This window comes from Phaseolus vulgaris, chromosome 9, assembly GCF_000499845.2.
Source record: "Phaseolus vulgaris cultivar G19833 chromosome 9, P. vulgaris v2.0, whole genome shotgun sequence".
Classification (NCBI taxonomy): Eukaryota; Viridiplantae; Streptophyta; class Magnoliopsida; order Fabales; family Fabaceae; genus Phaseolus; species Phaseolus vulgaris.
The window spans coordinates 36331553-36356840 of record NC_023751.2 but is presented as its reverse complement, the minus strand read 5'-3'; the positions used below and the strand labels follow the sequence as shown (position 1 = coordinate 36356840).

The 25288-nt window shown below is 29.6% G+C and overlaps 4 protein-coding genes across 4 annotated transcripts; all 4 read right to left on the bottom strand.

Moving 5' to 3' along the window:
• Window positions 1-5791: 5791 nt before the first annotated feature.
• On the bottom strand, window positions 5792-10967 carry LOC137822059 (choline-phosphate cytidylyltransferase 1-like). Its single transcript, XM_068626954.1, has 8 exons — window positions 10594-10967; window positions 10178-10291; window positions 9068-9163; window positions 8148-8190; window positions 7687-7842; window positions 7470-7550; window positions 6264-6374; window positions 5792-6148 (listed from the first exon to the last, which is right to left on the bottom strand). The coding sequence occupies exons 1-8, from the start codon at window positions 10722-10724 to the stop codon at window positions 6026-6028; spliced, it is 855 nt and encodes a 284-aa protein (XP_068483055.1). The 5' UTR covers window positions 10725-10967; the 3' UTR covers window positions 5792-6025.
• Window positions 10968-13838: 2871 nt separating this feature from the next.
• On the bottom strand, window positions 13839-16566 carry LOC137822058 (uncharacterized). Its single transcript, XM_068626953.1, has 9 exons — window positions 16245-16566; window positions 15977-16093; window positions 15684-15752; window positions 15560-15579; window positions 15426-15478; window positions 15279-15309; window positions 15087-15165; window positions 14248-14387; window positions 13839-14073 (listed from the first exon to the last, which is right to left on the bottom strand). The coding sequence occupies exons 1-9, from the start codon at window positions 16411-16413 to the stop codon at window positions 14041-14043; spliced, it is 711 nt and encodes a 236-aa protein (XP_068483054.1). The 5' UTR covers window positions 16414-16566; the 3' UTR covers window positions 13839-14040.
• A 624-nt stretch (window positions 16567-17190) lies between these two features.
• On the bottom strand, window positions 17191-20568 carry LOC137822057 (protein TRIGALACTOSYLDIACYLGLYCEROL 4, chloroplastic). Its single transcript, XM_068626951.1, has 5 exons — window positions 20048-20568; window positions 19394-19640; window positions 18842-19205; window positions 18136-18464; window positions 17191-17579 (listed from the first exon to the last, which is right to left on the bottom strand). Exons 1-5 carry the CDS (start codon window positions 20305-20307, stop codon window positions 17382-17384), a joined length of 1398 nt encoding a protein of 465 aa, XP_068483052.1. The 5' UTR covers window positions 20308-20568; the 3' UTR covers window positions 17191-17381.
• A 1281-nt stretch (window positions 20569-21849) lies between these two features.
• LOC137822056 (uncharacterized) lies at window positions 21850-24383 on the bottom strand. The gene is made up of 3 exons (XM_068626950.1): window positions 24155-24383; window positions 23148-23215; window positions 21850-23055 (listed from the first exon to the last, which is right to left on the bottom strand). The coding sequence occupies exons 1-3, from the start codon at window positions 24252-24254 to the stop codon at window positions 22138-22140; spliced, it is 1086 nt and encodes a 361-aa protein (XP_068483051.1). The 5' UTR covers window positions 24255-24383; the 3' UTR covers window positions 21850-22137.
• Between the last annotated feature and the right edge of the window lie 905 nt (window positions 24384-25288).

The window sequence follows — 25288 nt, the reverse complement described above, 5'->3', positions numbered from 1 at the left end:
TTAGTCTCTATTAGTCTTTTAGAGACTAATTTAGAATCTAAAATATTAGTAACTTAAACTTAGATAGCTAATTTATATATCAATTTAGAAACTATTTTATAAATTTTTATTAATAATAGAAACCACTTTAGATATCAATAGTTTTTTAGTTTCTATCTAATTTAGTTAATATAGTGACTAATTATTTTTTGTCTCTAAATTTAATTATTATTTATTGATTTTCTTGTAGTGTTTGGATCACTCTTATTCATGAGTTCAACTCATAAAATTTGAGAGAGTTTTTTATAAATTAAATTATGTTGTCTTATTCATGAGTTCAACTCATAAAATTTGAGAGTTTTTTATAAATTAAATTATGTTGTCTTATTCATGAGTTCAACTCATAAAATTTGAGAGTTTTTTATAAATTAAATTATGTTGTTAGAAAAATCAAGATGAGTTAACAAGACTCACATGGCAAACTCTTTTTTAAAAGGTGTATTCTTCTTTCCTTATTGTGAGATGTTCTTTATTATTCTCTCATGACTGTGTCTAAAAAAAATTATACACTTAAAAGTTGATTGAAATATGAAATAGATAAAAAAATATATTTATTTTTAAATTTTTTAACTATTTATAATATTTTAATAAATTTTTAACTTAATAAAGGTGTTTAAGTCATCTTAATACTTGAGCATATCTAAAAAATAATTTTGGTTTATGAGAAAAGGTTAGTTTTGGTTTTTTATTATTTTTATATGATTAGTAGGAAGACTTAAACCTATTACCCTACATAAACCCTATGATAAAAATCCTATTAATTAAGATTTGAGTTTAATATATTAACAAGAGTTTTGGGAATAGGATGAAAATGGACAACATTGATGAATGTTTGGTTAAATTAATCCTTACTCTTAAATTAAAAATCATATTTATATTTGTGTCTCATTCTCGTATCTACGGAATCATCTATGTTTACACTGTCTTTTCTATTGTTCTAAATATTAATTAAATAACTTTATTACAATATAAATCACTATAAAGAAAATATGTCATTAAATAATAATTATATATAATTAAAATTTTATAACAATTACAATATTTATTATTTTTACAATTTTGAGAGGAAAATTATTTTAGGAATTTGAGTGACTTTGTGAATATGGAAAGATTTGAATCTTTGGAAGAGACAATGAAAATTTGTGTATAGAATGAATTCTTCAACTGAAATAAAATTAAGAACCAAAGAAAAAAGAAAATATACAATTTTATGTTACCTAATAAACTAAAGGTTTATATAATTTAATTCAATAAAATTATAGTAGTCCCATATTTTTGTATTTTTTTTTAATAATATTTTTTTTCATGTGATGGTAGATGATTGTTGTTACTTGAGGTATTAGCCTAACTGAGATGTCAAGTTGTATAATGATGTTTAACATGAAAACTTTTTTATAATACTAATTCAATAAAATTAGAGTTTACGTCTATTAGAATGCAATACATCGTTTGAGAAAAAAAACTACACAAAGATTAAGTTATTCATCCTCATATCCAATTTAAAACATTTGGTATTACTCATACTTATACATTTATGTAATTAATTAATGCAAAAAAATTCTATCAAAATTGGAAGAAATTCAGAGAATATACTTAAGGTCAAATGTATTTGTCGTTCGTATTCACACAAAATGCTTTATGTCATTGGAATACCATGGTATTCTTATGCTTCATTTTTATATGTATATATTAAAATGTTAAATATATTTTTACTCTTTATGATTATAATTATTAAAAAAATTACTTTTAGTTTTAAAAAAAAAATTATTATTCTTTAAGTTTACTTTTTTTTCTAAAAATGTTTAGTAATAACTTACATTCTAAATTTAGATGCATATAATTTTCTCAGTAATTACTCTTTATTAATAGGATGTGTAAAACCCAATTAAATACAAGAAAATAGAATATTGAATTATTCTATCAACACACCAGATTTCAAATCTTTTCACTTAATATTTATTTTTATCTCTATAATGTTGTTAGTTCGTTCTTAAAATACTCAACCTGGTTTATTATACCTATGTCATACGATTCTTTATTTTATATTAAATAAAAGTAAAGTAAGTTTTTTCTAATTAGTGTTATCTGATGTTAAAAGTTAGTTTATAATTATTAAGAAATTGGTTAATTTAGTTAGTAATATTATATTTATTTGTAAATATAATATTTTTTTTTTCAAAATTACTCTTAAAAATATAGTGAAAAGAGAATAATATGAGTGGAGATTTATTTTTAAAACTTAACTTCTCAAATTTTCAATTCTTAAGAAGAGAAAAAATATACCATCCATAATATTTACTATTTATAAACTAGAATAATTAAGGATACTTTGATTAAAAAAAATATAAGTTTAAATTGCCATTTGACCCTTATATTTTACAAAATCTACAATTTTAATCCATGATTTTTTTTCCTCTACAATTCCATTCCCTTAGTTTTTAACCATACATAATTTTCGTTTCTAATTTTTTTTACGCAATTTTGATTCTTTTATTTATTTTAAAATTATATGTAAGTTTGTTCAATTATCCATAATTTTATTCCCTCAATTTTTCTTGTTCATGACTTTCTTATACATTTGGAAAGGGCGTCAAGTTATTTAATTTAACAATAAATGTATTTGTGAAACTAAATATTGAGTAAAGTTATTCTTAAGAAACTCAAATTTCAATATTATAAACACTTATATATTATAAATTTAATTTTATATTTTTTCAATAATTATAAACAGTTAAGATATTAAAACTGTGTGAAAAAAATTAAAACCCAAAACTAGAAATAATTAAAAATAAAAAGAAAACCTAAAATATGGGGAAAAATTTGGACCAAACAATTGTACATTTTATAAAATATATGAACGGAAATTACAAGCCAAAAATTAATTAACGAAAAAATATAAAAAATGTCATACAAAAAGAAAAAAATTTAAAATAATATCTTATCAATAGAAACAAAAGATATAAAATTAATATTTAAAAAAAAAATTATTCCAAAAACAATTAAACAATAAAAAAATATTGAAGCACTGAAATCATAGATTCTGTATCTAAACACCTACAAAGATATAAGCCCCATTATTCATTTAGTTAACTTTTATTTAATTATACTTTTTTTTCATATGTTTGTAATGCCTCATAATTTTTTATTCTAAGTTTCATAATTATTCAAATTTAGTCTTTAGGTGATGCTATCATTGATTCGTATAAATTAGCAAATAAACAGGTGATAAATGCTTACAATTTAAAAGCCTGTAATTGAATTGCAATTGAATTTTATTATATTTGAAGCATCCAATATGCTTTAAATACTTTTAACACTCTAATAACAATTATAGTTGATAAGTAAAAAGGAATATTAATTAAAAATGATTTAATAATTTAAGATAATATTTATTATATTTCTTATTGAAATCCTTATTATTTTAAACTAGCGGACGCTCTTACCTATGCATCCGCATTTTTTTTATTATATATATTTATATTTATCTAAATAAAATATATATTTATGTGCTTCTGTATGTATGAGAGATACAAAGAGAACATGAGAGTCATGTTAAGATATTTGAAGAAGAAAATAAATAAAGTGAGCAAGAGCGAAGAGAGAAAAAACGGTGATAAAATTCCAAAAATTTAAATTGGAAAGCAGTAACTATCCGCGAAAATTAAAAAAATGGAGATATATTTCAGAAAATGAAATTAAAAAAATGTTTTACATTCAAAACTGACTGTTTTAATATGTTTTAGAGAAAATAGAAAATGACACAATGTCCATAATACAGTAAAAAAATAAATACTGAAATAAGGATAAAGTAGGAAAAAAAATTGATAGCAATTAAAGAGGAGAATCTCCTATTTATATAGGGATAGATAATAGATAAATTTGAAAGAGAAAAGTTGAGGTATAATTTTAAAGTGTGTAAACTTGCAAATTTAGTTGGAAGTGAAAAGTAGGTTTTATATAAAGGCAATAAGAAGATATAAATTATAATACAATATTCTCATCTCTCAAGTAAGAGTATTAAAAAACCTGAGTATTCAAAAAGATATAAATTTCCCAAGGAATCTAATCACTCTTAGAAAAACTTTAAAAACAAAACGTAAAAATAGTTATACTTTTTTATTTGATTTAAGTTCAATTTAATTTTCCATATTCAAGTTTAAATACACAATGCATACTTTTGTCTATTTTGTCACTCCTAAACCTAAAGAATCAATAAATATTTTTTATTTGAATTAAGAATATATTTAAATCAATAACTCATAATTATTTTTTTAAAACACATTTTTATCTAAATAAATGTTTTTTTCTCATAAATAAAAAACAAAAATTAATCAAAAAGTATTACAAGGACCCAATTGTGGTCCTTATCTCTAAATGCATATTCTCATTTTGTAAATGCATATTCTCTTCCGACATATCCAAGTGTGTGATAAAGCCACATTTGTCCCATCACTTTGTTCATTTCGTGCCTTTACAACAAAACTATAATTTACAACTTACTTATGTTAAATAGAATCATCATGTGCCCCAATTGTTTCAATGCTTTAATTTGTACAAGAGTTTAACAAATGTTGTAAAATAATAATAAATATTCTTACAATTTATAAGATTGATTCTCTATACAAGGTTATGTCTCAACTTCACACTTTCTGTTTTTCGATCAGTTGACTTCTATTTTCGATCTCTTCTTCTTGATCAAGAGCGTACGGGTATTTAAAACAAGTATTTCAATGCTAAAGTCAGATGTAACTGAATTATGTTATATATGAGAATAAGAAACTCATTACTTTACAAATTAAGGGTGTTCATATCTTTATAATTTTGGTTATAGATCCCTACTATAGGGGAGGTTAGGGCAGGTCCATGTAAGTTCATATCTTCCTAATCATGCTTTAAGGATATAATTGAGTTATGTAGTCACTAATCATTTTGGTACACTTATTTGATTAGACCGAGAAATCGAGTGATTATTCTTAGTTGTTAACTATTTTGTTTAGTTGATGTGCCGAGGTGTCATGAAGATTTCACTTTACCACTCGACTCAGCAACTCGATCTACTTGGTAATACAATAAAAATATTTTTTATGTATCTAATAATATTCAAAATAAATAAAAAAAATTATAAATTCTATTTTAAAACATTCAATAGTTAATGTGAAAGGATCAAGTCCAATCCAACTAAGTAGTCTAACCAATAATGACAATATGAAAACACAACCAAGAGATAAGTATTCGTTTTTAATATTATTAAACATCATATTATAATAGTAGAACTTTTTGAAATTGAATTGCTTTAAGATGATGATCCATGAAAGAAAAAACTAAGAGGAAAAAAAAAGGAAATTAAGCTAAATAACAACAAACAAATTTTTATAATATGCTTATTTTCAGGCAGAAGCTACCTCTTAAAAGGAAAAATTATCTAACTAGTATTCATTTAAAATTCTCTTCTTAACATGGTATTAATACACTTAAAGTCCTCATCTTCTTAACATGATATCAGAATCATTTCAAACATATTTTAATAATAATATATAGTCTCACGCACAAGTTGGTAACCTCGACATGAGAAAGATATGTTGGAAATCTCACATCGATTAGAGACTATAACGTTTCATAGTATATAAGTGAGTGGAAACCTCATCAATTCATAAACTAATACTTTTACTAGATGTTAATTCCTTGTGAGGAAACACGTGTGATTTCCTTCCTTGTGAAGCAACCCTTATCATAGCAAACAGAAAACAAAGAGTAAAGAAAGGTCTCATTGAAGGTCTACCCCAGCAGTACTCTAAAAGTTACCTTCTGTTTAAACAAGAAAATATAATCAAATCAAACTATGTACAAAGGAAAATAATGTACAAAACCACTTGCAAGTACGACAATCCAGTATCCTTATAGTAATTCTCCTTACAGAAAGGGTAGCTTAGTTACATATAGGAATGACCCTTAATCTATAAATAAACACACAAGTTTATTTGCCACTTTAGTCGGTGTAGTATTCATCATCATATAACGAATCATCATCATCATCCCACTCATCATAAAGAAGAGATTTCAGCTGTTGTGCCCTTAATTGTTCTTGTATTCTGTCTCTGATTGCTGTTCCCTGGGATATCAGTAAACTAACCAAATTAGTACATTACACATCAGAAGATCACATGCAAAGACTAGTCATTTGTTATTATAGTAAGATATATTTAGGAGAGGTAAAAGAAATCTACCATTTTGTGGCAGCCTTCTTCAAACATCTCAAGAAATCCAGCAACCAGTCGATCTGCATTTTCAACCCATTCATTAGGGTGCATTCCAGCAATTTTTCCCACCGTTTGAATCTGCAAAGTTCAACATCATAGTCATCATGCGAGAATTACCAGTATATTGAATAGGAAAATATGCTTATTTAGAAATGTTCAAGTTCTATATCAACCCCAAAATAATATATATATATATATATATATATATATAAGTGAGAGAACAATCTTGTCCTGACAAATTGATTTTATAAAGTTTAGACTCAAACTCTAGTAATAATACATAGAACAAAGATTATAATTATTACAACAATTTGACACGTTTTACTGTCCCTTCAACAAGGGACAGAAAAAAAAGACAATAATGCATATAGTAGATTGCTGTGGTCTAATGAGATTTAAAACCTCTAAAGTGAAGAGATGTGTAAAGTGAGAAAGTGATGGCCTATCCACCACTAATTTAAAGAAATTTATGCTTACAAAATGCTTTAGTTTAAAAGAATATTGGTGGATATGGTCTCACTTTCTTTTACAGATATAACTTTGCCATAATATTAGCGTATCACCAATCACTTCAGTTCTCCTCTGATCTATAGAATGTATTTACACATTAGTTCTATGATGAGAATAGACCTTACTAATGACAAAAGATGTTTGGCACAAGATTCCTAGAATATCATTTGAACATTAGATAATTTATGTAATTTTCATTGTGATAATTTCTTGATTGTATCAGTAGAGAGATAATATTTGGATAGTCTAGGATGTTTTAATTTTCCACTTTAAAAAAGCACAAGGTTCAACATTAGCAGTTCTATACGCTTTTGTAAAAATAAAAGGAGAACTAAATCAAGGTAATGAAGAAATCACTAGCACTTCTTCAGAGGGTTCCTACAATTTGACACCAACCATCCAAGGAATATCCAACAACAATCCGAATTCAAAAGGTAGTTAATAATGTTTCCGTTGCGTCTTTACAAGTTATTTTTGAGGGCGGGGAAATAATCAAACATAGAAAGATTTAAAATTAATTAGCTGTTATACAAAGATAAAAGCAAAACAAAATTAAGAACAAGTAACCTTTTATGGCCGATGGCAACCTCACTCAAAGACTTGGCAAACAGTTACCAATGCAAATGCTAAGATTTAGTAGGGTATTTCATGATCTATTGTTACCTTTTTTCCCACTTTCTCTTGTTCTTTCTTCACTCTCTCCTGCAATTTTTTAAGTCCCATGTTCATTCTCAACCTCTTCTCCTGTGAATAAGAGATTTTGTAACAAAGATAATTTCCCCCACTAAGCAATAAAGCAAACCAATGATGAAACTGAATACTAAAACTCATGAAGAATTTGAAAGAAAGCAAAACAAAGATGCTAACCAAAAGAACAAACCTTGACATAGCTGACACCTAGCTCCTTTCTTGAATAACCACGGTCCAAATTACGTATTACATATTGATTATAATCTTTGATAATTCTCATTATAATATCAGAAGTAGAAATTCCGTCAGTCCGCTTTGTTTCCTTAAATTTTCCAACAGACTTAACCTAGATAAGAAATTAAAAGGCATAAGATCAAAAATTGCAGCAGAAAAGTTTAATATGGTTACAAGTAGTCTTAATTTGATAAAGAATAACATGGTTAAAGATGTAAGAGAAAACTGACAAAAAATCAAACAAATAAAATGCAGCCAGCTATAGGCCAATCAGCATATATTTGGAGAAAAAAAAATGCATAAAGAACTGAAAGATAGGAGAAACAGATGAGAATGCTTCCAAACAAGGGGCAGAGGAAGAAAGAACATTCAATTAATGGAAACTAAATTAGAACATAATTCTATGCTTGAACTTACATATTCATAGACATCCTTTCCAGCTCCACTTGCATCAGCATAACTATGACAATAGAATAAGTGATAACATATATGAGAAGAACTTGAAGAAAATGGTACCAGTCAGAATATACTCAAGTGTTGCAATCCAAGCAGAACAGAATCACATGGATAGAACAGAAGCATCACAAGACAACCAAGTGAAAATAATAATAATATCAACAAGAAGTCAACAACAGTGTAACAATGAAATTCTAATACACAGATATTTTTAATATGGCAACATATTCATATTGTATGGTGGCCTCCACATTAGAACTTGAGTTTGTTATATTCTAAACCTCTTTTTTCTCTTGAATAGAGATGAAATTATTATTATTATAACTGAAATGATGGCATTTTTATTTAAATTTGACTATAATAATGTTTTATAATAAATTCTAAAAAAGATTAAAGGGTAGGAAATATGTGATAATGGTGAAAAATCAATATAAAAACCAACTATAAAAAGAAATATAAAGAGAGAGAGAGAGAGAGAGAGAGAAATAAATTAAAAAATATAAGAAATACATAAATATGATTATATTTTATTTAACATGCATTGTTGTACCCATATCTTAATTTTAAAATATTAAGTGTTGAAATATACTTGATACTTGTATCCATATCAGTGCAATATAATGAAAGCAAAAATACCCGTCCAACAAAAGACCTAATTTCACCATAGATGTAAGCAAAAAATTGATTAAATTGTCTATGTCTTGCATTGTATCCATGCTTCTAACTTAAAATCCCTAAACTTTTCACATCACAGCTGCAAGAACCAAGAATGTCTGCACATCCATTCAGTGTAAAGTTATTCTATTCTGGTGTTGATAATTTTTCATCAAGTCACAAATTTTAAACCTAGATCAAAATAGCCTGGGGCTGGTTAACCTTACGGAAGACTATCATGTGCCACATAGTCAATTTGATGCTTGTCAAGGAACTCCTTGGTGATGACCCATGGCGCATCTGGAATAACTTCATCAACCCACCTGGAGGAAGTACAATTCAAATGCTTCACACAATCTAATATATAGAGAAAGCAATTAATAGGACTCAAAATGCAGAGGTCCAATATAATGTAATCAGGAATTCAAAAGCAATTTAAGTGAGATGAACAAAAGGATTGAATTTAATTTTTATTTTTTTTAAGATTTCAACCACCAGTTAGATTTTAGGAGACAACTGAAAAGAAAAAAAAAAACTAGGGAGCTTATCCAGGATGAAGCCAACGATTTTCAAAGTAAAATGTATTGGAAGTCTATTCATTAGGATAGGCTCTCATACCATCTTATAAAAATGACTTAAAGTTTAACTCAACATTACAAAATAGACTTTTAAGGTAAGATTTGCATTCATTTATAATATAAAAGCACCAAAGAACTTTGAAACTACAAATTAGCACAATCACATTTGCAATCAATTAGGCAGCCATATGAGTCCACAAACACTAATTTTAATAATGGAAACAAAAACTTGACATCCATGACTTGTCTATACTCTAAAATCAAAACTATAACCTTGTATGCATACTTTTACAGTTCCAATCTCACCATTCATCAGATTACTCTGAAAAATAGTCAACAAAAGTATCATATTTCATAGTCAGAAACCATACAATCAGTTTCCCAGAAAAGGGTAATGAAAGAAAAGGCAGGTAAATTTCAACAGCAACACATGCCATCAAACTATATACTACCAAAACCTGACCTGAAGCAAGTATAATTCATAACTGTAAAATCTATGCACTGACACTGTAAAGAGAGTATCAACGACATCAACAAATTACAAATCATAGTAGAAATGATTTTTAAGATTGTAAATCCAACAAAATTGTCATACTTGACAAATTTTTATTGGTTGACTTGACACCCTTCACAGTATATTTATAATTTACCCATAATTCTTTGATAAGAAACAAGCTTTCTCAGCAAGTGTACAGTAAAAGTGGGAACATACGCAAAAACGAGTCAAAATTTAAACCGAAAACGAAAAGAGAACAAAACCTGCAGTGGCGAAGGGACTCGCAGCGTTCCTTATCAGTCATAACAGTTTTGCCCTTATACTTATGGGTGATCTCATCATTGCAGCATCCAACAAGGAGATAAGTGTTTGGAAACCTTCGATCAAGAAAAAAAACAAATTGACTTAAGCAGCATGAACATTTTCTCTCAGACAACAACTAAGTCTAAAAATAGAAAAAAGAAAAGTAAAAAATAAAAAGACTGATTCAGCAAAACACACAAAAACCCCGTTTTGAAGTGGGAAAATTAACCAAAATGGGGATTAGTAGAGTGAAGTGTAGTTTAGTCCATGAACATGCACCAACCAACCCAAAAGAAAAAAAAAACATGGTGTTGAACTACAAGTCATAAAAACATGTCCTTTTCAGATGAAAAGAGAAATAGAGAGTATGAATTACAGTTTCTTAGCTTGCTCAAGAGAACGGGCATGGCCGAAGTGAAAGAGATCATAAATCCCATCAGCATAAACTCGAACAGGAGTTTCCTTGCACCCCTTTTCCATAACTTTGAGTTCTTCTTCTTCTTCCATCACTCTCTCTTTCTCTCTTTCTCTCTTTCTCTGAGTCTGAACAGTGAGCTCCAAGATCTGTCCACGATCTTATCAACCGTTCGTCGGACCCGCCTGAGACCCGCCCGACCCGATAGCCCGAACGGACAGCAATCGGACTTTTGCTTAAGCTTTGAATGTTTCTTTGATATAAGGGAAAAAACAGCAAAGAGACAAACACTTCTTTTACTTTGTTTTTCTTTTATTTTAAATTACTTTTCCCTTTTTTTCTCTTACACTAAAAAAAGTCTCATGTAACACAAAAGTTAAGGTTTAAAACTATTTATATATTATTTCTTTTTTTTTATTGTTCGAGACAATTTTAAAGATCAAATAAATATATATATATATATATAAAACTCTAAAGCAAATAATATTTTAAATATAATTCACTCGATGTTATCTTAATATATTTAAAATTCAAAATTAATATATTTGATATTGAAATATTGGTGTATTTTTCTGGTTTTAGAGACTCTACCCACTAGAATTTAGAAGAATTTAAATTTAAAATGATTATTTGTTGACGGCAATTGGGAATTTTTTTATTTTTTTTTTAGAAACTTTAGGTATTTTCATAACTTTAGACTTTTAGACGTGTTTGACTAGTTTTGGTTATAGTTAGACTTTTATAGTAATTGTGTTTGGAGGAAACTAAACTCAAATTATATTCTTTGTTTTTTTTTCTAATTTTGAAAATAATATCATTTTTTTCTAATAAAAATATGATTCAGTCTACACTGTACTAAATTAAAAACACATCTAAAATTTAGAATTTAGGATTTTAAAATTATATTAAGAATTTTCAAAAAGTATCAAAGTGGTTGTGTGTTTTGAGAAAGTTAAGGAAAGTATTAAGAATTGTAAGTGTAGAGTGGAAAAAACTTGAATCATTGTATTTATGCCTTGAATGGTAAAGATCCTTGGATCCTTCCTCTGTAATATTACTTTTTCCCTTATTTTAATTTTATAATAAACAATCTGCAAAATAGTAAAATCTTAAGATAATGAAGAACTAAACTTATTCAAATATATTTTTAAATAAAAATCTTATAATTGATGATTACATATCTATAGATTTTGTACTTATACACGAATATCATCAAAATATGTACAAATTTATATTTTCATTTACATTTTGTTAAATTTCAATTAGTTAGGAATTTCTCTTTCATTTAGATATGTATAAGGGGTATATTGAATTCATTGTTCAACTCAATAAAAAAATTGAGTTAAGTCAAATGGGTTTCTGTTTATTTTTTATTAGATCTAATTTAACTAAATTTACTTTTGACAAGGTTAGATTAAATCTAAAGTTTTAAATTTTAGTAGCTGAAATTTATAATTTCAAAACATTTATTGGTTTTTATTTTTTAAAATATTTTTTAGAAAAAGTAAATTATTTTATTTGATATTTAAAAATTAAAAAACTAATATTTGAAGAGTAGAAATTAGTTAATAAAATAATGGAATAAATTGAATAAGAATTATATTATTATTATTATTACCATTATTATTATTTAATAAATTTTATTAGGTTAAGTTGGATTTTAAGTTCAACACATAATATCTTTTATTCAATTTATAAGAGGTTAAGTCATTTAAGTATAGTTAAATATTTTATTTATAATTTGAAGTATTTATTCTATATTCAAAAGATTGTTTTTTCTTCTAACGGTAACATTATTGTAAGTGATTGTCAACAACATGATCTAGACTCAATAAGTTCAAAATATAGTTATTAGGAATTATGTGAAAAATACTAAAATAAGAATGAGAAAAAAATTAATAAAGAAATATTTATCAATTATTTCTATTTTTATATTAAACATAAAAAATTTCCAGTAAATTAACTAAATGAGTTTTTATTTCTATTTTTAATTATTAAAAAATGGGTAAAAAATGATTTGCTTGGAAATTTGTATTATATATTTGTATGCAAATGGTTTAAAAATGTTAATAAATATATCAAAACTATTTTATTTTTACTTTTCAATTGCTAAAGAAGTGGGTGAAAGAATTAGAATATTTGGTGTTAGAAACATTTTATTAGATCTTTATGTAAAAACATGGGTGAGTTTGTCAAAACTTAAAAATAAGAGTTTTTAAGTAGTGGTTTTATAAAAACAACTTAAAATTAATGTTTGGTTACAATGATGTAAAAAAGTAACTATTAATTTCTTTGAGTATGACATCACACAAGTGTTCTTTTTATTCTAAAATTAATGAAAGTGCTTGAAAAATAATATGTTTGTTTAAAGAAATATTTTTTAATTAATATTGATTATTGCATTTTTATATATTTTTAAATTATATTTTAACTTTGAAAACTCAATTCAAAATAAATCATGTGTATTAAAAATAGCTGTTATATATTTTCTCAAATATATATGCTTATTAATAAGTTTGAAAATGAAAAAAAATCTGGGAAAAAATGTGAGAACTAGAAAAATTACTGCTCAAATTAGCTAAAACTTGTGAATTATCTTTAAAAATAATTTTTTTCAGTTCAACTAAAACTATCTTCAAATGGATGAGAAAATCTTAAATGTGAGATTTGAAGTGTATCTAAGAAACAAATTAAGAATTTCATACAAAATTAACCCACATGATAAATTATTGAAAAAATGCATACAAAGATTCTATAATGAATTAAAAAATCTTTAAACACGTGTTTCTTTTCTCTCAATGCATGTGTTCATATATTTCTTATTTTTTTTCATTATTTAATTAATAAGCTTTTTATTCTCTTATAGATAAAACACACGTGTCCACTTTTTTTCTTATAATAACAAAAGATAAAATAATAATTATTATAATAATTATTAAAATAAAATATCTTATTAAATTATAAAAAAATTCCATAAAAAGTAATTATAAAAACTAGTAAAAACATTCGTGATTCTGTGCATCTATATTTACATTTTTATTCCATTAAAATATATATTAATAAATTTATTAATAATAGCTTGAGATTTGGGCAATTGGCTACATATGAAAAAGCCCATAATAATGAAAAGCTTAAAATATGATACAACAATTGCAGTTAAGAGAATTTAGAAGAATAATAAATTGGTTCAGTTAAGAAAAGAGTCATGAAATAGAATCAATCAAATTTGAAATTAAAGAAACTTTTGTCTTGATATCACACTGAGAGATCATATTAAATATTGTTGCATAGAACAAGTTTTTTCTTTGGAAACAGCATTACAATCTCTAAAGATCAACTACAGTAATAAAGTGGCAACATGAATTTGTAAATAGTGAAAATGCAGGCCTCCTTCTGTAATAAGCTCAATCATGCATTTGTGTTTGAATTAGCAGAAATTTCCTGACAGAAGCATTAGAACAAAAATGGTTAGTCCAAATGGGCAAAGGATGCACTGAACTTGAGTCAGAAGTCTGAATTACAAAGCATGAAGATTAGTTATTCAAAACAGTGACATGTGACATGTATTTGACCAATGACATATAATAAACATAGGCACCATGAATCATTGATTACCTTAGTGCAAATATATATAAAATGGACATCAGGACTCCTTCCTAGGGTTTCCTCCACAGAGCTTCCATCATCATTGAGAGGAACAGGTTTTGTCAGCTCCCAAATTGGTTGATCAGATTTCTCTTCTGAGGCAAGTTTTTCTGCATATACCATGACAGTGGTTATAGTCTAGGACTTAGTTTACACACCAATTTTTAATGCATAAGGCTAAGAATGCATAATATACTTTACAAGGCTAGCAAATTGGCAATTTAGAAAGGAACACTTAAAAGGACACTGTAAGGGGAAAAGACTAAAAAAGCATTTGCTACATATCTAAAGCCAATTGATAATTCCTCATGCTTTTAACCAGCAAGACACCAAGATTCAGTAAACTTCTAATCCCAGGATATTTTAGTTTACAAGGATTACTGATAAGAAGCTTATGGTCTATTTAAATCAAATTTCTCATTAAACACTTGTTGAGAAGAAAATAAAAAGATAAAATGAACTAAAAGTTTCAAATATCATAAAATTAATTTATGTAGAAGTTCAAAACAAGAAAGCTAAATGATAGTGTTTATATATCAGTTGACACTTAACTAATTTTAACTTACAGCATAAGTTTAATTCATTTTATTCTCTCTTTTTTTCTCTCCTATAAGTGCTTATTTAGAAGTTTGTCCAAACAGAGCCAACGTCTATTCTAAAGTTTGTGTGTTATTCAAGACTTCTGAATTACAAAATTAAATGACAGAAAAGGCAAAACTAGAAGCCTGTAGACAGCATCTGAGAGATATAAGACAGAAAGTGTGTAACTTGGAATACAAAATGACAATGAGATTAAGATTGAAGCCAACCTATGACATGGAGTTTTATTGTCCATGAGCATGATTCTCGAAGCAAATGTAGGCGATATAGAGGAGCTCCATATGTCACCTACAGATTTTACAACCATTCAAGCCTGCTCAAGTGAAATGCAAAGGCACATGCTATCCATTGGAGAGTAAATCTGAATGCAGATTGATGCTTAAATAAAGAGGTGCAATTACCAGAACATAAACTCCTTTATCCTTGAGGACCCTATAGTGTGTCATCAACTGCTTCAATAATGGTGAACAGATCAAGAATAAAAAAAATCCAAAATAAAACAGAACCTGTAAAACAATTATAGACTTTTGTTCATGGTTTTATTATACCTCCAAATCTCCTCAAGCATTTTTGTAGCGTTTTCTCTTGACTTATTTCCACACTACAAACAAAAACATGCAAAGACCAAACTATAAGACTTGTCAAACATACTAGCATTTCAATGAACCATCACTACACCCACCAAGATAGAGTCAAGAGTCCCTGAAAAGCAAAATCAAACAGTATCAGCACAATTCATTGTCCAATATGAACGAACCTCTTATAATAAAAACAGAAAAAAAACTAAAATTAAACAGTAAGCACACCTTTGTCAATAGCAGCACCAAAAGACTCTGATTCAAAATCACTCATATCTCTCACATCCATTTTCATATCTGGTCAATCATTAAGGATACATCACACTCCACATTATTACCATCTTTGCTAAAATCTATAAAGTTCAATACTTTATAACGAATTTATTGACATTTTCAATAACTAACTTAAAATTGATAGATAATGTAAAAAATTATCCATTGACAGGTGCACCATTAAACTCTTCAACGATTCCATAACATGTAAAATTGACACAGATAAATCAAAAAAGCAGAAAGGATACATTTCAATTGGGGACAGTCCTGGTATTTGCTTTTCATAGCTTCAATAACCACTGAGGATATATCAACGTTGACAACATCTGTGTAACCGCCATCAACCACCATGCCTTCGCTGAAGGCTGCAAACACCGCAAAAAAATATTTTTTTCAAAACATAAAAATCTATTTTTTGATTGAATCCAAAGAAAGAGGCATGTACCCATGAAAGAGATCTGAATAAAAGAGGAAAAAAAGAGAAAAGGAAAAGAGGGGTATGAGAAGAAAACGTGCCTGAGTTGCCACAACCAACGACGAGGATGCGGTGGGTAGGAGGGACATAGAGGTTGATGATGGGAGCCAAAGTGAGGTACTTTTGGTACCAATCGAAGGGACCAGGTTCGTTGGTGTAGCGGTTGTCCCAGTACCATGGTTCACCGTAGGCTTGGGTACTTGACGTCATAACTCTCTGTGTTTGGAAATTGAATGGTGTTAGTAAAATCCAATGGGTACGAGGAAGATGTTGCAGTCACAAAGGTTGTTCTGTTACAAATCTTGAAATGGAAGACTTGTGATGGAAAGAAAGCAACTTATACTTGCCTAAGGTGCCATTCAATCATGTCTCCTTTTGCATCACCCAAATGCAGTTTCAATTTTTCAATTTTTCTTTCTTAGTAAATAAATTATTATAATCATCATGTTTTAATACAGATTAATTCCTTAAGTTCATGTAAATTTTGTATTTTTTTCCTATTTATGAAAATGTTTTTTATTATATTCCCGAGAAAATAAAATATAATTTGCATATGTTTAATATAATCATCCAAACTTTGATTAGTTAATAGTTGGGTGATTCACGCCATGTTTTTCTAGCTATGTAATAATATTGTAGTAATGACATCCAAAATGTGTCTCTGTCTCGCCGATAATCACGAACAGTTTGCCAATAACAGGTAACCAAATGTTATTGGTTTGACCATTTGGATGTGATGCACACCATGTGTCTGATTAATGTGCCCTCTGCCAACACACAAATTACGACAACCAATGCTTCCTTCTCATGTCAATCTGGAGACTTCTGTTGTTTGGTTGTTGAAAGCTAAGGCGTGTCACAAAGTAGTTAAAGACAGTTGTTTGGTTAATTTGGTTTTCGGTATAACCAGTTTCATCTTGATTGCACGTTATAAATGAAATTGAAAACTTTCAATGATTATGCATGCTGAGATCAACCTTAGCTGAATTTGATGCCCGGTAAAATCGGGAAGAGAAGAGTTTCACGTAAGTTTTGCAAAGAATTTGTTGTACAAAATGTTTACATTGAAAATCCCGGAATTCAATGAAAGTTGATAGTTCTCTTCTTACAATTCCAATAGAGGTTAGCTTTTGCAATTTAAGGAAAAGATATTTCTATAGTGCCTATTGGGCTATTGTTTATGTTTCAAAGAAACGAAGTTCTGCCATAAACTCTTGGCGTTTGGGGCAATACCATGCAACTGCTTTTGCTGAACCAAGTACTTGCAATGCATATTCCAAAGCAAATACAGGTTCCTGTGCACGAATAGGCAAATCAGGGTTCTTCAGATCAACTGTAATTCCAGAATCAACTCTAAAACTGACAGGACCAACAATCTGCAAGATATAAAGTGTTTTAGTTAACATTCCAGCAGCATTGAGGACCAAATGCTTGAACAATTTGCACCGCATTATTAGAAACATGAGATCAGAAAAAGCATGGATAGAATCAATGAGGTTAGACCGTCAGAGACAAGGCAGGATATTGAAAATTTGATTTTTTTTAACATACATTTACTTATGGACAAACAATGGGAAACCATATAAAGAAGAAGAACCCTGTTTGGATAGAGTTTTTCATAAGCATTTATGGGAGGAGAAAATAAGAAGCCAAAATGACTTAAAGTTGAACTTTTCCTATAACTTAAGAAAATTAAACTTTTATAAAAGTTTTCTTATTTAACATCTTCAAAACATGAGGTAAATAGTTGAGTTTACCTTAGGCCAGAAGTTCAATCCATTTCACCTTTTTACTTTCTTCTCTTAAAAGAGTTTATAGAAAAGTTTATTCCAACAGTGCCAAAATGTCCTTTCGAGATAAAGCTTACTAATCTGAAGAAGTTTTAAAACATTGAAATCTTGCAAATTTGTGAAATAATTGATTGGGAGGTACCTGCTGCTGAAGTGATAGTGTAGCATTGGGTAAAATCGCCTGAACAGCTTCCAAGCTGGGCTTTTGAGAATTGAGAAGATCTTGAGTTAGACCAGTTGCAGCTGAAAGAAATTTGAAACCAGAAGGGAAATCCAGCCGGGCCTGAAATCGGGTAAGATCTAGAGCAGGTCTCTGGAAGTTTCCATATTGAGCAGTGAATGAAACAGATGCAAACATATCTGCTAGAAAGGAAGACTTTACTCCGGAAACCTGGAGAAAATATCCTGGACTACCATCTTCTATTCGTGCTCTTGCCGAATTATCCCCAAAAGCGGCGGTTGCAGCAGCACCTTCCCATTAAAGAATTCAAGGAAATAATAAGCATACTCTAAAAGCATCCACAGCTTCAGGTAACATGGAAATGCTTCATATCAAAGATCTTTGTGATGTGATCAGAACAAATGTATTTGATAAGTTGTGACACTACACTAGTTAACTTCTTTGCGCCCACTATCTTAAGTAATACATACATATCAGAGGCTCTAAAATCCGTTCCATTTAGTGATAACAATAACATGCATGTGAAATGTTAAGAAAATGTCAAACAGTTTCCTCACTTCTTCGCTAAGAAAATGAGTGGTTATCTAAAGATCACTGCCAAGCATCCTTTCTATCTGGACTCTAGAATGTGTCAGCAAAAAACGTTACAAACAAGAAGAAAATTTACCAATAATGCCTGAGGCAGAAACATGAGAATTTGAAAGAAACACGTCATACAGTTGCTCCAATTTCAACTTTGGGGCTTCACTTCTCCAAATATCAACTTTCTTCCTGCAAGAAAAGGCACTTTTGAAGGCCAAGCCAGGAAGTAGAGTAGGTGGTACTCTATCATTATGGTTATGAACATTTTCAAACTGCTTGGGTGACCCGGAAGTGTAGTGTGCCGACAAATGATATGCGGTGGAAGAGTCACAGGTAGTCACAGAAGCAAGATCAACTGCAGTTGAAAATGGAACATCCCAGTAATTACCGGTATTATCAACAAAAAGACCAGGAGAAACTGCCTCCACTCTTAGATCATGATCGGGAAACTACAACCACACACCAATAAAATTTTGTATGAGTAAAAAGACCAAAATCTAGTTCAATTTCATGTCAGGAAGTTACTATACAACAAAAGAAAGTAGATCGTTGATGTAAACCGAATCAATGTTATGATCAACTGAGAATTACAAAATTCATCTTTGGGATGCACAAGAGGATACACTCAAATGCTTACCTTATGGTGAAAGACAACTTTCCCACGAGGCTTTTCGGTATCATCATAAGCATCTAAGCCAAAAAGCAATGTATCATCTTCCCCCAACTGGAACTCTGAAGAGAAGCCCAAGGCATACAAGGACTTCTGCTGCAAATGTCTCCCAAAGGTTTTCAACCAAGAGGAAACCCCCTTTGGCTTCTCCTCACTGCTCTTAACAGAGGAAACAAACCTCTGCAAATTGAACTGACCCAGTAAAAATAAAACCCTGCAAAACTCCCAAACTGAATATCAGCCACCAGAATTGACACACACACAGAGGTCACTTACAACAACAAGAACAAAGCCATGTCCCACAAGGTAAGAGCAAATACAGACCAAATCTTCAGAGATATTATATACTAAGAGATCCCTTCCTCCAATGTCTTTTTCACAGGACTAAAAACCATACAATCTACACTCCACACAAGCAATAATTAACGTAACTAATTGTTAAACTAATGAAAACAGTCACCGACTTAATTGATCATATTTATAACAGCAATACCATCTAATCTAAAATGCAAGACAAGTGGAGTACATTAAACAGATAAAAATATCCAACACACCCAGAAACGAAAAGGGGCGAAATGCAGAAAAAGATTGAATCTTTGATGGAGAATTGAGTTAGCATACCAATTATCAGAAAAGGGTAGGGAGATAAGACGGTGGAGGGAGAGGCCACGTGTTTTGGCGTAGGAGGGAACGAGAGGGGCATTCATGAAAAGGTGCATGAATTGGAGTTGTCTGGCTCTGGAAAGTCTTGTGCCTCGTGAGAGACCCAAGGGAAGAGGGTCTCCGGGGACGGCACAGGCCACTCCATCAAGGGTTTGAGGAGTGGAAATGTCCAAATCCCAAAACCCTCCTCCATCCATTACCCATCTGAGTTTCCTCATCACAGTCCAATGGAATGAATGAATCAATCAATTGGGTCTTCTTGTTCTTCTTGTTCTTGTTCTTCTTGTTCTTCTTCTTCTTCTTCTTCTTCTTCACTCACTCAGCCACTAACTTTTTCACACTCACTTTGCCATAGTCAGCCACACAATTCAACTACACTCATCGTGTTATCAATACTTTCAAGTTTAAACCAAAATGATTGGAAATGGGAATTTGTACTCTAACTAACTACCAAAGAGAGAGATTCTAACATGTCACACACTCTAATATAAACATAAACAAATTTTAATTATGATTTCAAGTGAGAATTTTGTAGATGAAAAAAATGGATTGAAAGAGAAAATATGATTAATCTAGTTCTTCTTCACGATTAATCATATTATTAGTCAAGTTTTTTTTACTACATAAGTTTCCCAAAGAATCAATAGATGGTGAGTAACCCAAAGTTTTTTTTTATCTTATTAACCATATTTAATGTCAAAATTTTGGGGGGAAATATATAAATATGTAAATTATTCCTAGCCAAAAAAATTGAAAAAAAAAAGTCTAAAGAAATAATTTAAGGACAATAACTATAAAACATATATATTTTTTATAAAATAAACTATTTTATAGTTTATTTTATAAAAAATATAAAATAGTTTATTTTAAATATTTGAAAGTAAATTATAAAAATATTAAGGAAAAAAAACTACAAAGTAAATTGAAAATGACCCAAAATGACAGATTGAAAACAATGTGTATAAAAGAAACAATGTATATAAAGGAACATGACAGAATGAAAACAAGAAACAAAATTTAGTAAAGGAAAATGACTGAACAGAAGCAAAATTACTAAAAAAGAGTGTGGAAGGTAGGGATTGCTTGAAGCATTTGAGGTTTGAAGGAACTAAACTTTATAAAGTGTACAGTGAAAGAGAGAAAAAAAAAAGGACAAAAGGAAAATAAATATTATATGAAAGAAATCGAATAAAGTAGGAAAGTTAAATCCTTGATTGAAGTGATTTTTGTCAACTTAACACCAAAATTCACAGAACAAACAAGCTGATCTTGCATTAATGATACAGATTTATACTACTCTTGTCAACGATTAACTAAACAATCCACATAATCTAACAAAAACTGAAACCACACAACCCTCTCCTTTACATGATTTGCAATGAGACTTTGGAAAATAGTCATATGGCTGCAGCATGCATGTTTAAACAAACATTTGAAAACCAATAGAGTTTGTGCTAATAACATCTATGTAGAAAAATATACGTGATACTTGATTCAGTCAAATCTTGTTAAGGTTCCAACATTATCCTATGCTTCAGAACATCTAATAGTTTAACATCGTTTAATAGTTCAAATGCATTTGTCTGATGGTATCAAACCGTCTATCTTGTATCAGACCTTTTCTCTCATTAGAAAAGTTTTGTTACATAATGTTTTAAGCTCAGAAGTTTATGTGCCTTTATTAGTTTAAACGTAATTTATAGAAATTAGTTATAGCAATTATGCTGTATAAATAGAACATTGTCACTGAGAATTCTAAGTTCAACTATATAACAAAGCATTGTTATTGAGCAAGAATTCCCTAAAAGAAACTTCGTAATTTGTGTACATGACTTTTCCCATTCATTCATTCCTTCGTTTGCCTGAACTATTCCACAGCAATCTCAATAGTATCAAAACTGCTAGTATACACATCTGTTTGCTCTTTTTGTGATCAAGAAGTTTCAGTTACAACATTTTGCCTATAGTTTCACCCATGATACTACTAAATCAGAAGTATGATATTCAAAACCATTCTTTACATCTACACATCTGTTACAGTCTAAGACTCAATCATCATCACTGCCAGAGATAGAAAATATTGAACCCTTCATCTGAGATTTTCCCTGCAGTAGTTTTCTATCTTTAAGTATTCGGAAAGGAAGTTTAGGATCATGCTTGGTGATAGAAACCCCAAGATCCTGTGAAGCTGAAAGCAGACGTGCCCCTATTCTCAATTTTCTACTTTGGCTCCCTGAAAAAGAACTTTGACCAGCTTTCAATTTTCTATTTTTGCTTCCTGATTTTTTGGAAACCAATGGAGTATGCAAGACACGTGGAGATGTTTTGGGAGTGAATTGTGGCAAGGAATCTCTCTGTATCTTCAAGCAGCCACGTTCTCTGGTGTTTGATTGAACTTCAATCTCACTATGAACAGCTCTAGAGGTAAGATCTGAGTTTGCAGAGCTGCTAAAATTGTCAGTGCCATTGAAACTTGAAAAATATTTATTGATTATACCTGTGATTGATATCAATTGTGTTGACATCTTACTGTGACTGCCTTGTATTGAGTTAGCATGCAACTCAACCAGATTTTCAAATTTATTCTCTGGCATTACATAGGAAGTCTTAGCCATACTAGTAGGTTTGTCTCCAAATATGCAGGGATGTCTTTCTGACATTCCAGTGGCTTCATTTTGAGCATGATTTTCATGAGAAATTTCATTTCCCTCCTGCTTCTTTGAAACAAGATTAGTGATTTCATGCTCTTCCTTTTCCTCACTGTTACATTTTGCCTTATCACCTTTACAGATCATTAAGTCCTTATGTTTTGATAGAACATCTTCATCACAGGGTGAACGAGGAGTACACAAGCATTTTAAATGCTTAACTTCCACATGAAGAAACCATGTTCCTCGCATCGCAGGGAAAGCAAACTTTATAGGAAAGGCATCAGGCAGGTAGTAGAAGAATGATTTTCGCTTCACCTGGAAGAATATGAAGTAACTTATTGAGCATAAGCTTAATGTTACAAAATTCATAAAAGGATACATAGATACTGAAACAGAAAGTAAAGTACCATTAATCCATTAACTTGAATCTCTCCAATATCTGGTAAACAACTGAGGTGTGCTTTCTCAAAGTCTCCTGCAGAAGAATCATTGCATCGATTATCTTTCATGTCATAACCTAACATACACCAAGTTGAACTACAATTTCATCAATGCCTTTTTTTTTTAAGAATAATGACCATGGTCAAGAATCGACAGTACTCCAGAACATTAATTTATCCAAAAAAGGACTAACCAGCATTGGAAACAAACCATTTCATGGAAGACTCAAGCTCAAAGAAAACTAGATTTTGAACATGCCCCGTGAATCCCCCACCTTTATGAAGAAAGGGAAGACCATCTCATAAGAAAAAACACAAAACTCAAGAACTCTGTCTTGTCTGATTAAAACAAAGTCAGGACAAGCAAAATATCAAGGAAGTCTGCATTTAGACGTCAACTAATTTGGAATATTCAAAACAGTTATACAGTTCTCTCTATAGGGGTCAAATGCTTTTAGCTTTCTCAAACTTCAGCTGAGCAAAAAGAGAATGATAGTAATACATTCATCTTGACCCTCCAAACTGAGATCTAAACATTGAAGTTCATATCAAATTCAATTCAATATGCTGAGCTTCTGCCACTAAGTTTCATCTTTTATTCTCAAACTTAATTGGAATCTAGCGGTAGGCCATGATGGTAGAGAGAATAAACGGATTTTGAGTACAAATGGAGATTGAGACAAGTTTCATTTCAACAAACTCCACAATAGATACCCTAACAATAAATGAAAGGTAACGATATAAAAAAAATCTAAACCCTTGCAAAAGACCAGCAGCATTGTCATCATAAAACATGCAGAAGAAATATACAACTTTCTTCAAACAAAGCGATAGATGGCAGCAAAGACTGCATCTTGCAAGTGAAAAACACAGCCCAATAGCAAAATCTTCAAATGGGTAAAACATTTAAACCAAGAAGCTGAAGGGTTGAGGAAAAAAGGAGTCTTTTTTGGTTTGAAGTGTTGTGGACTTACTTTTGAGAGATGCGGCTGTAATGTCAGAAGGGGCATTGAAGGCAATGCGAGTGCCTAAGTTTGTGTCGGCAAAGACTGTAACTTGAGCTTCGCCGCCCATTGGGCGTGGCTTGTGGCGGTGTTGTTCGGAGGTCCTAAGATGGTGTCGTCCTCAGTTCAAGTGTTCAACCAAACCAATGGGAAAAATGTTGATTCAAAACAAAACAATGAAGAAATTGAAGATGGAAACCTGAGAGGTCTTTTTCTTTTATTTTTCAATAAAATATAAGAATTTTAAATTTTATCACAAAATTTCTACCCAAAAAGAAAGAAAGAATAAGGGGTCCTCATAAGAAACAAAGGTCTTTATTTGTACAAGCAATTTAATTATGTAATTGAGCACACATGAAATTTTAACACAGTTTTTTTTCCTCCCTCAATTTTAGTTTTTAATCTCTAAAAAAATATTTAATGAATATTGGTACTTAAACTTTTATTTATTAATAATATTTGTGGTCTCAGCCGCTAAAACTCATTGTCAAATGATTATGTAATCATCGTATTATGACGTTCCAACCATATATAATTGTGGATCAATTTTTGTTTTAATTTTTTTATATTTTTACAAAATCTATTTTTTGTGCTTGCATTTTGTTGACTACTTTAATCCTTCAGCAATTTTCGTACGAGTCTTGTTCTCTCAACTTATGTATATGATTGTTATAGTCTCTCCTATTAAATATTATATTTAATCTCTCAACTTTAGTTTAATGTAATAATAATGTTACCAAAGCAAAATATGTTGTCATTCTAAAACACTATGAATTTTGTGCTATATAAAAATCTTAAGAACTTGTTCATGAGAGTGAACTTAAAAATATACAATTAACAACTTACTATAGGGATTTCATCCCTTTTGATAATAATGAAGGTAATGAGTTTATAAACAATAAATAAATTTGTATACATGAATATAGTCTAAATTAGTTAGATATAGAGAATACTCAACTTTTTAGATTAAATACAATAATACGCAACTTTTTAGATTAAATACAAAGACGATAAAGATAAGTATGTCCACATTCCTCCTTTTATATTTATTTTTATTTTAAATCATTAAATTATTTTTAATTAATTTGATTCTCTATCCTTAAA

What these genes read in the sequence shown, in the direction of transcription:
- LOC137822059 (XM_068626954.1), bottom strand. Translation starts at nt 10,724, where the DNA reads ATGGAAGAAGAAGAAGAACTCAAAGTTATGGAAAAGGGGTGCAAGGAA. An exon ending in CTTGAGCAAGCTAAGAAACT is followed by an intron (nt 10,292 to 10,593) that starts GTAATTCATACT and finishes TCTTGATCGAAG; the next exon opens with GTTTCCAAACACTTATCTCC. An exon ending in TAGGTGTCAGCTATGTCAAG is followed by an intron (nt 7,551 to 7,686) that starts GTTTGTTCTTTT and finishes TCTTATTCACAG; the next exon opens with GAGAAGAGGTTGAGAATGAA.
- LOC137822058 (XM_068626953.1), bottom strand. Translation starts at nt 16,413, where the DNA reads ATGACGTCAAGTACCCAAGCCTACGGTGAACCATGGTACTGGGACAAC. An exon ending in GGACTGTCCCCAATTGAAAT is followed by an intron (nt 15,753 to 15,976) that starts GTATCCTTTCTG and finishes ATGATTGACCAG; the next exon opens with ATATGAAAATGGATGTGAGA. An exon ending in GGACTCTTGACTCTATCTTG is followed by an intron (nt 15,479 to 15,559) that starts GTGGGTGTAGTG and finishes TTTTGTTTGTAG; the next exon opens with TGTGGAAATAAGTCAAGAGA.
- LOC137822057 (XM_068626951.1), bottom strand. Translation starts at nt 20,307, where the DNA reads ATGAGGAAACTCAGATGGGTAATGGATGGAGGAGGGTTTTGGGATTTG. An exon ending in AAGTTGTCTTTCACCATAAG is followed by an intron (nt 19,206 to 19,393) that starts GTAAGCATTTGA and finishes GTGTGGTTGTAG; the next exon opens with TTTCCCGATCATGATCTAAG. An exon ending in CACTATCACTTCAGCAGCAG is followed by an intron (nt 17,580 to 18,135) that starts GTACCTCCCAAT and finishes TATATCTTGCAG; the next exon opens with ATTGTTGGTCCTGTCAGTTT.
- LOC137822056 (XM_068626950.1), bottom strand. Translation starts at nt 24,254, where the DNA reads ATGGGCGGCGAAGCTCAAGTTACAGTCTTTGCCGACACAAACTTAGGC. An exon ending in TACAGCCGCATCTCTCAAAA is followed by an intron (nt 23,216 to 24,154) that starts GTAAGTCCACAA and finishes ATTCTTCTGCAG; the next exon opens with GAGACTTTGAGAAAGCACAC. An exon ending in TTCAAGTTAATGGATTAATG is followed by an intron (nt 23,056 to 23,147) that starts GTACTTTACTTT and finishes ATATTCTTCCAG; the next exon opens with GTGAAGCGAAAATCATTCTT.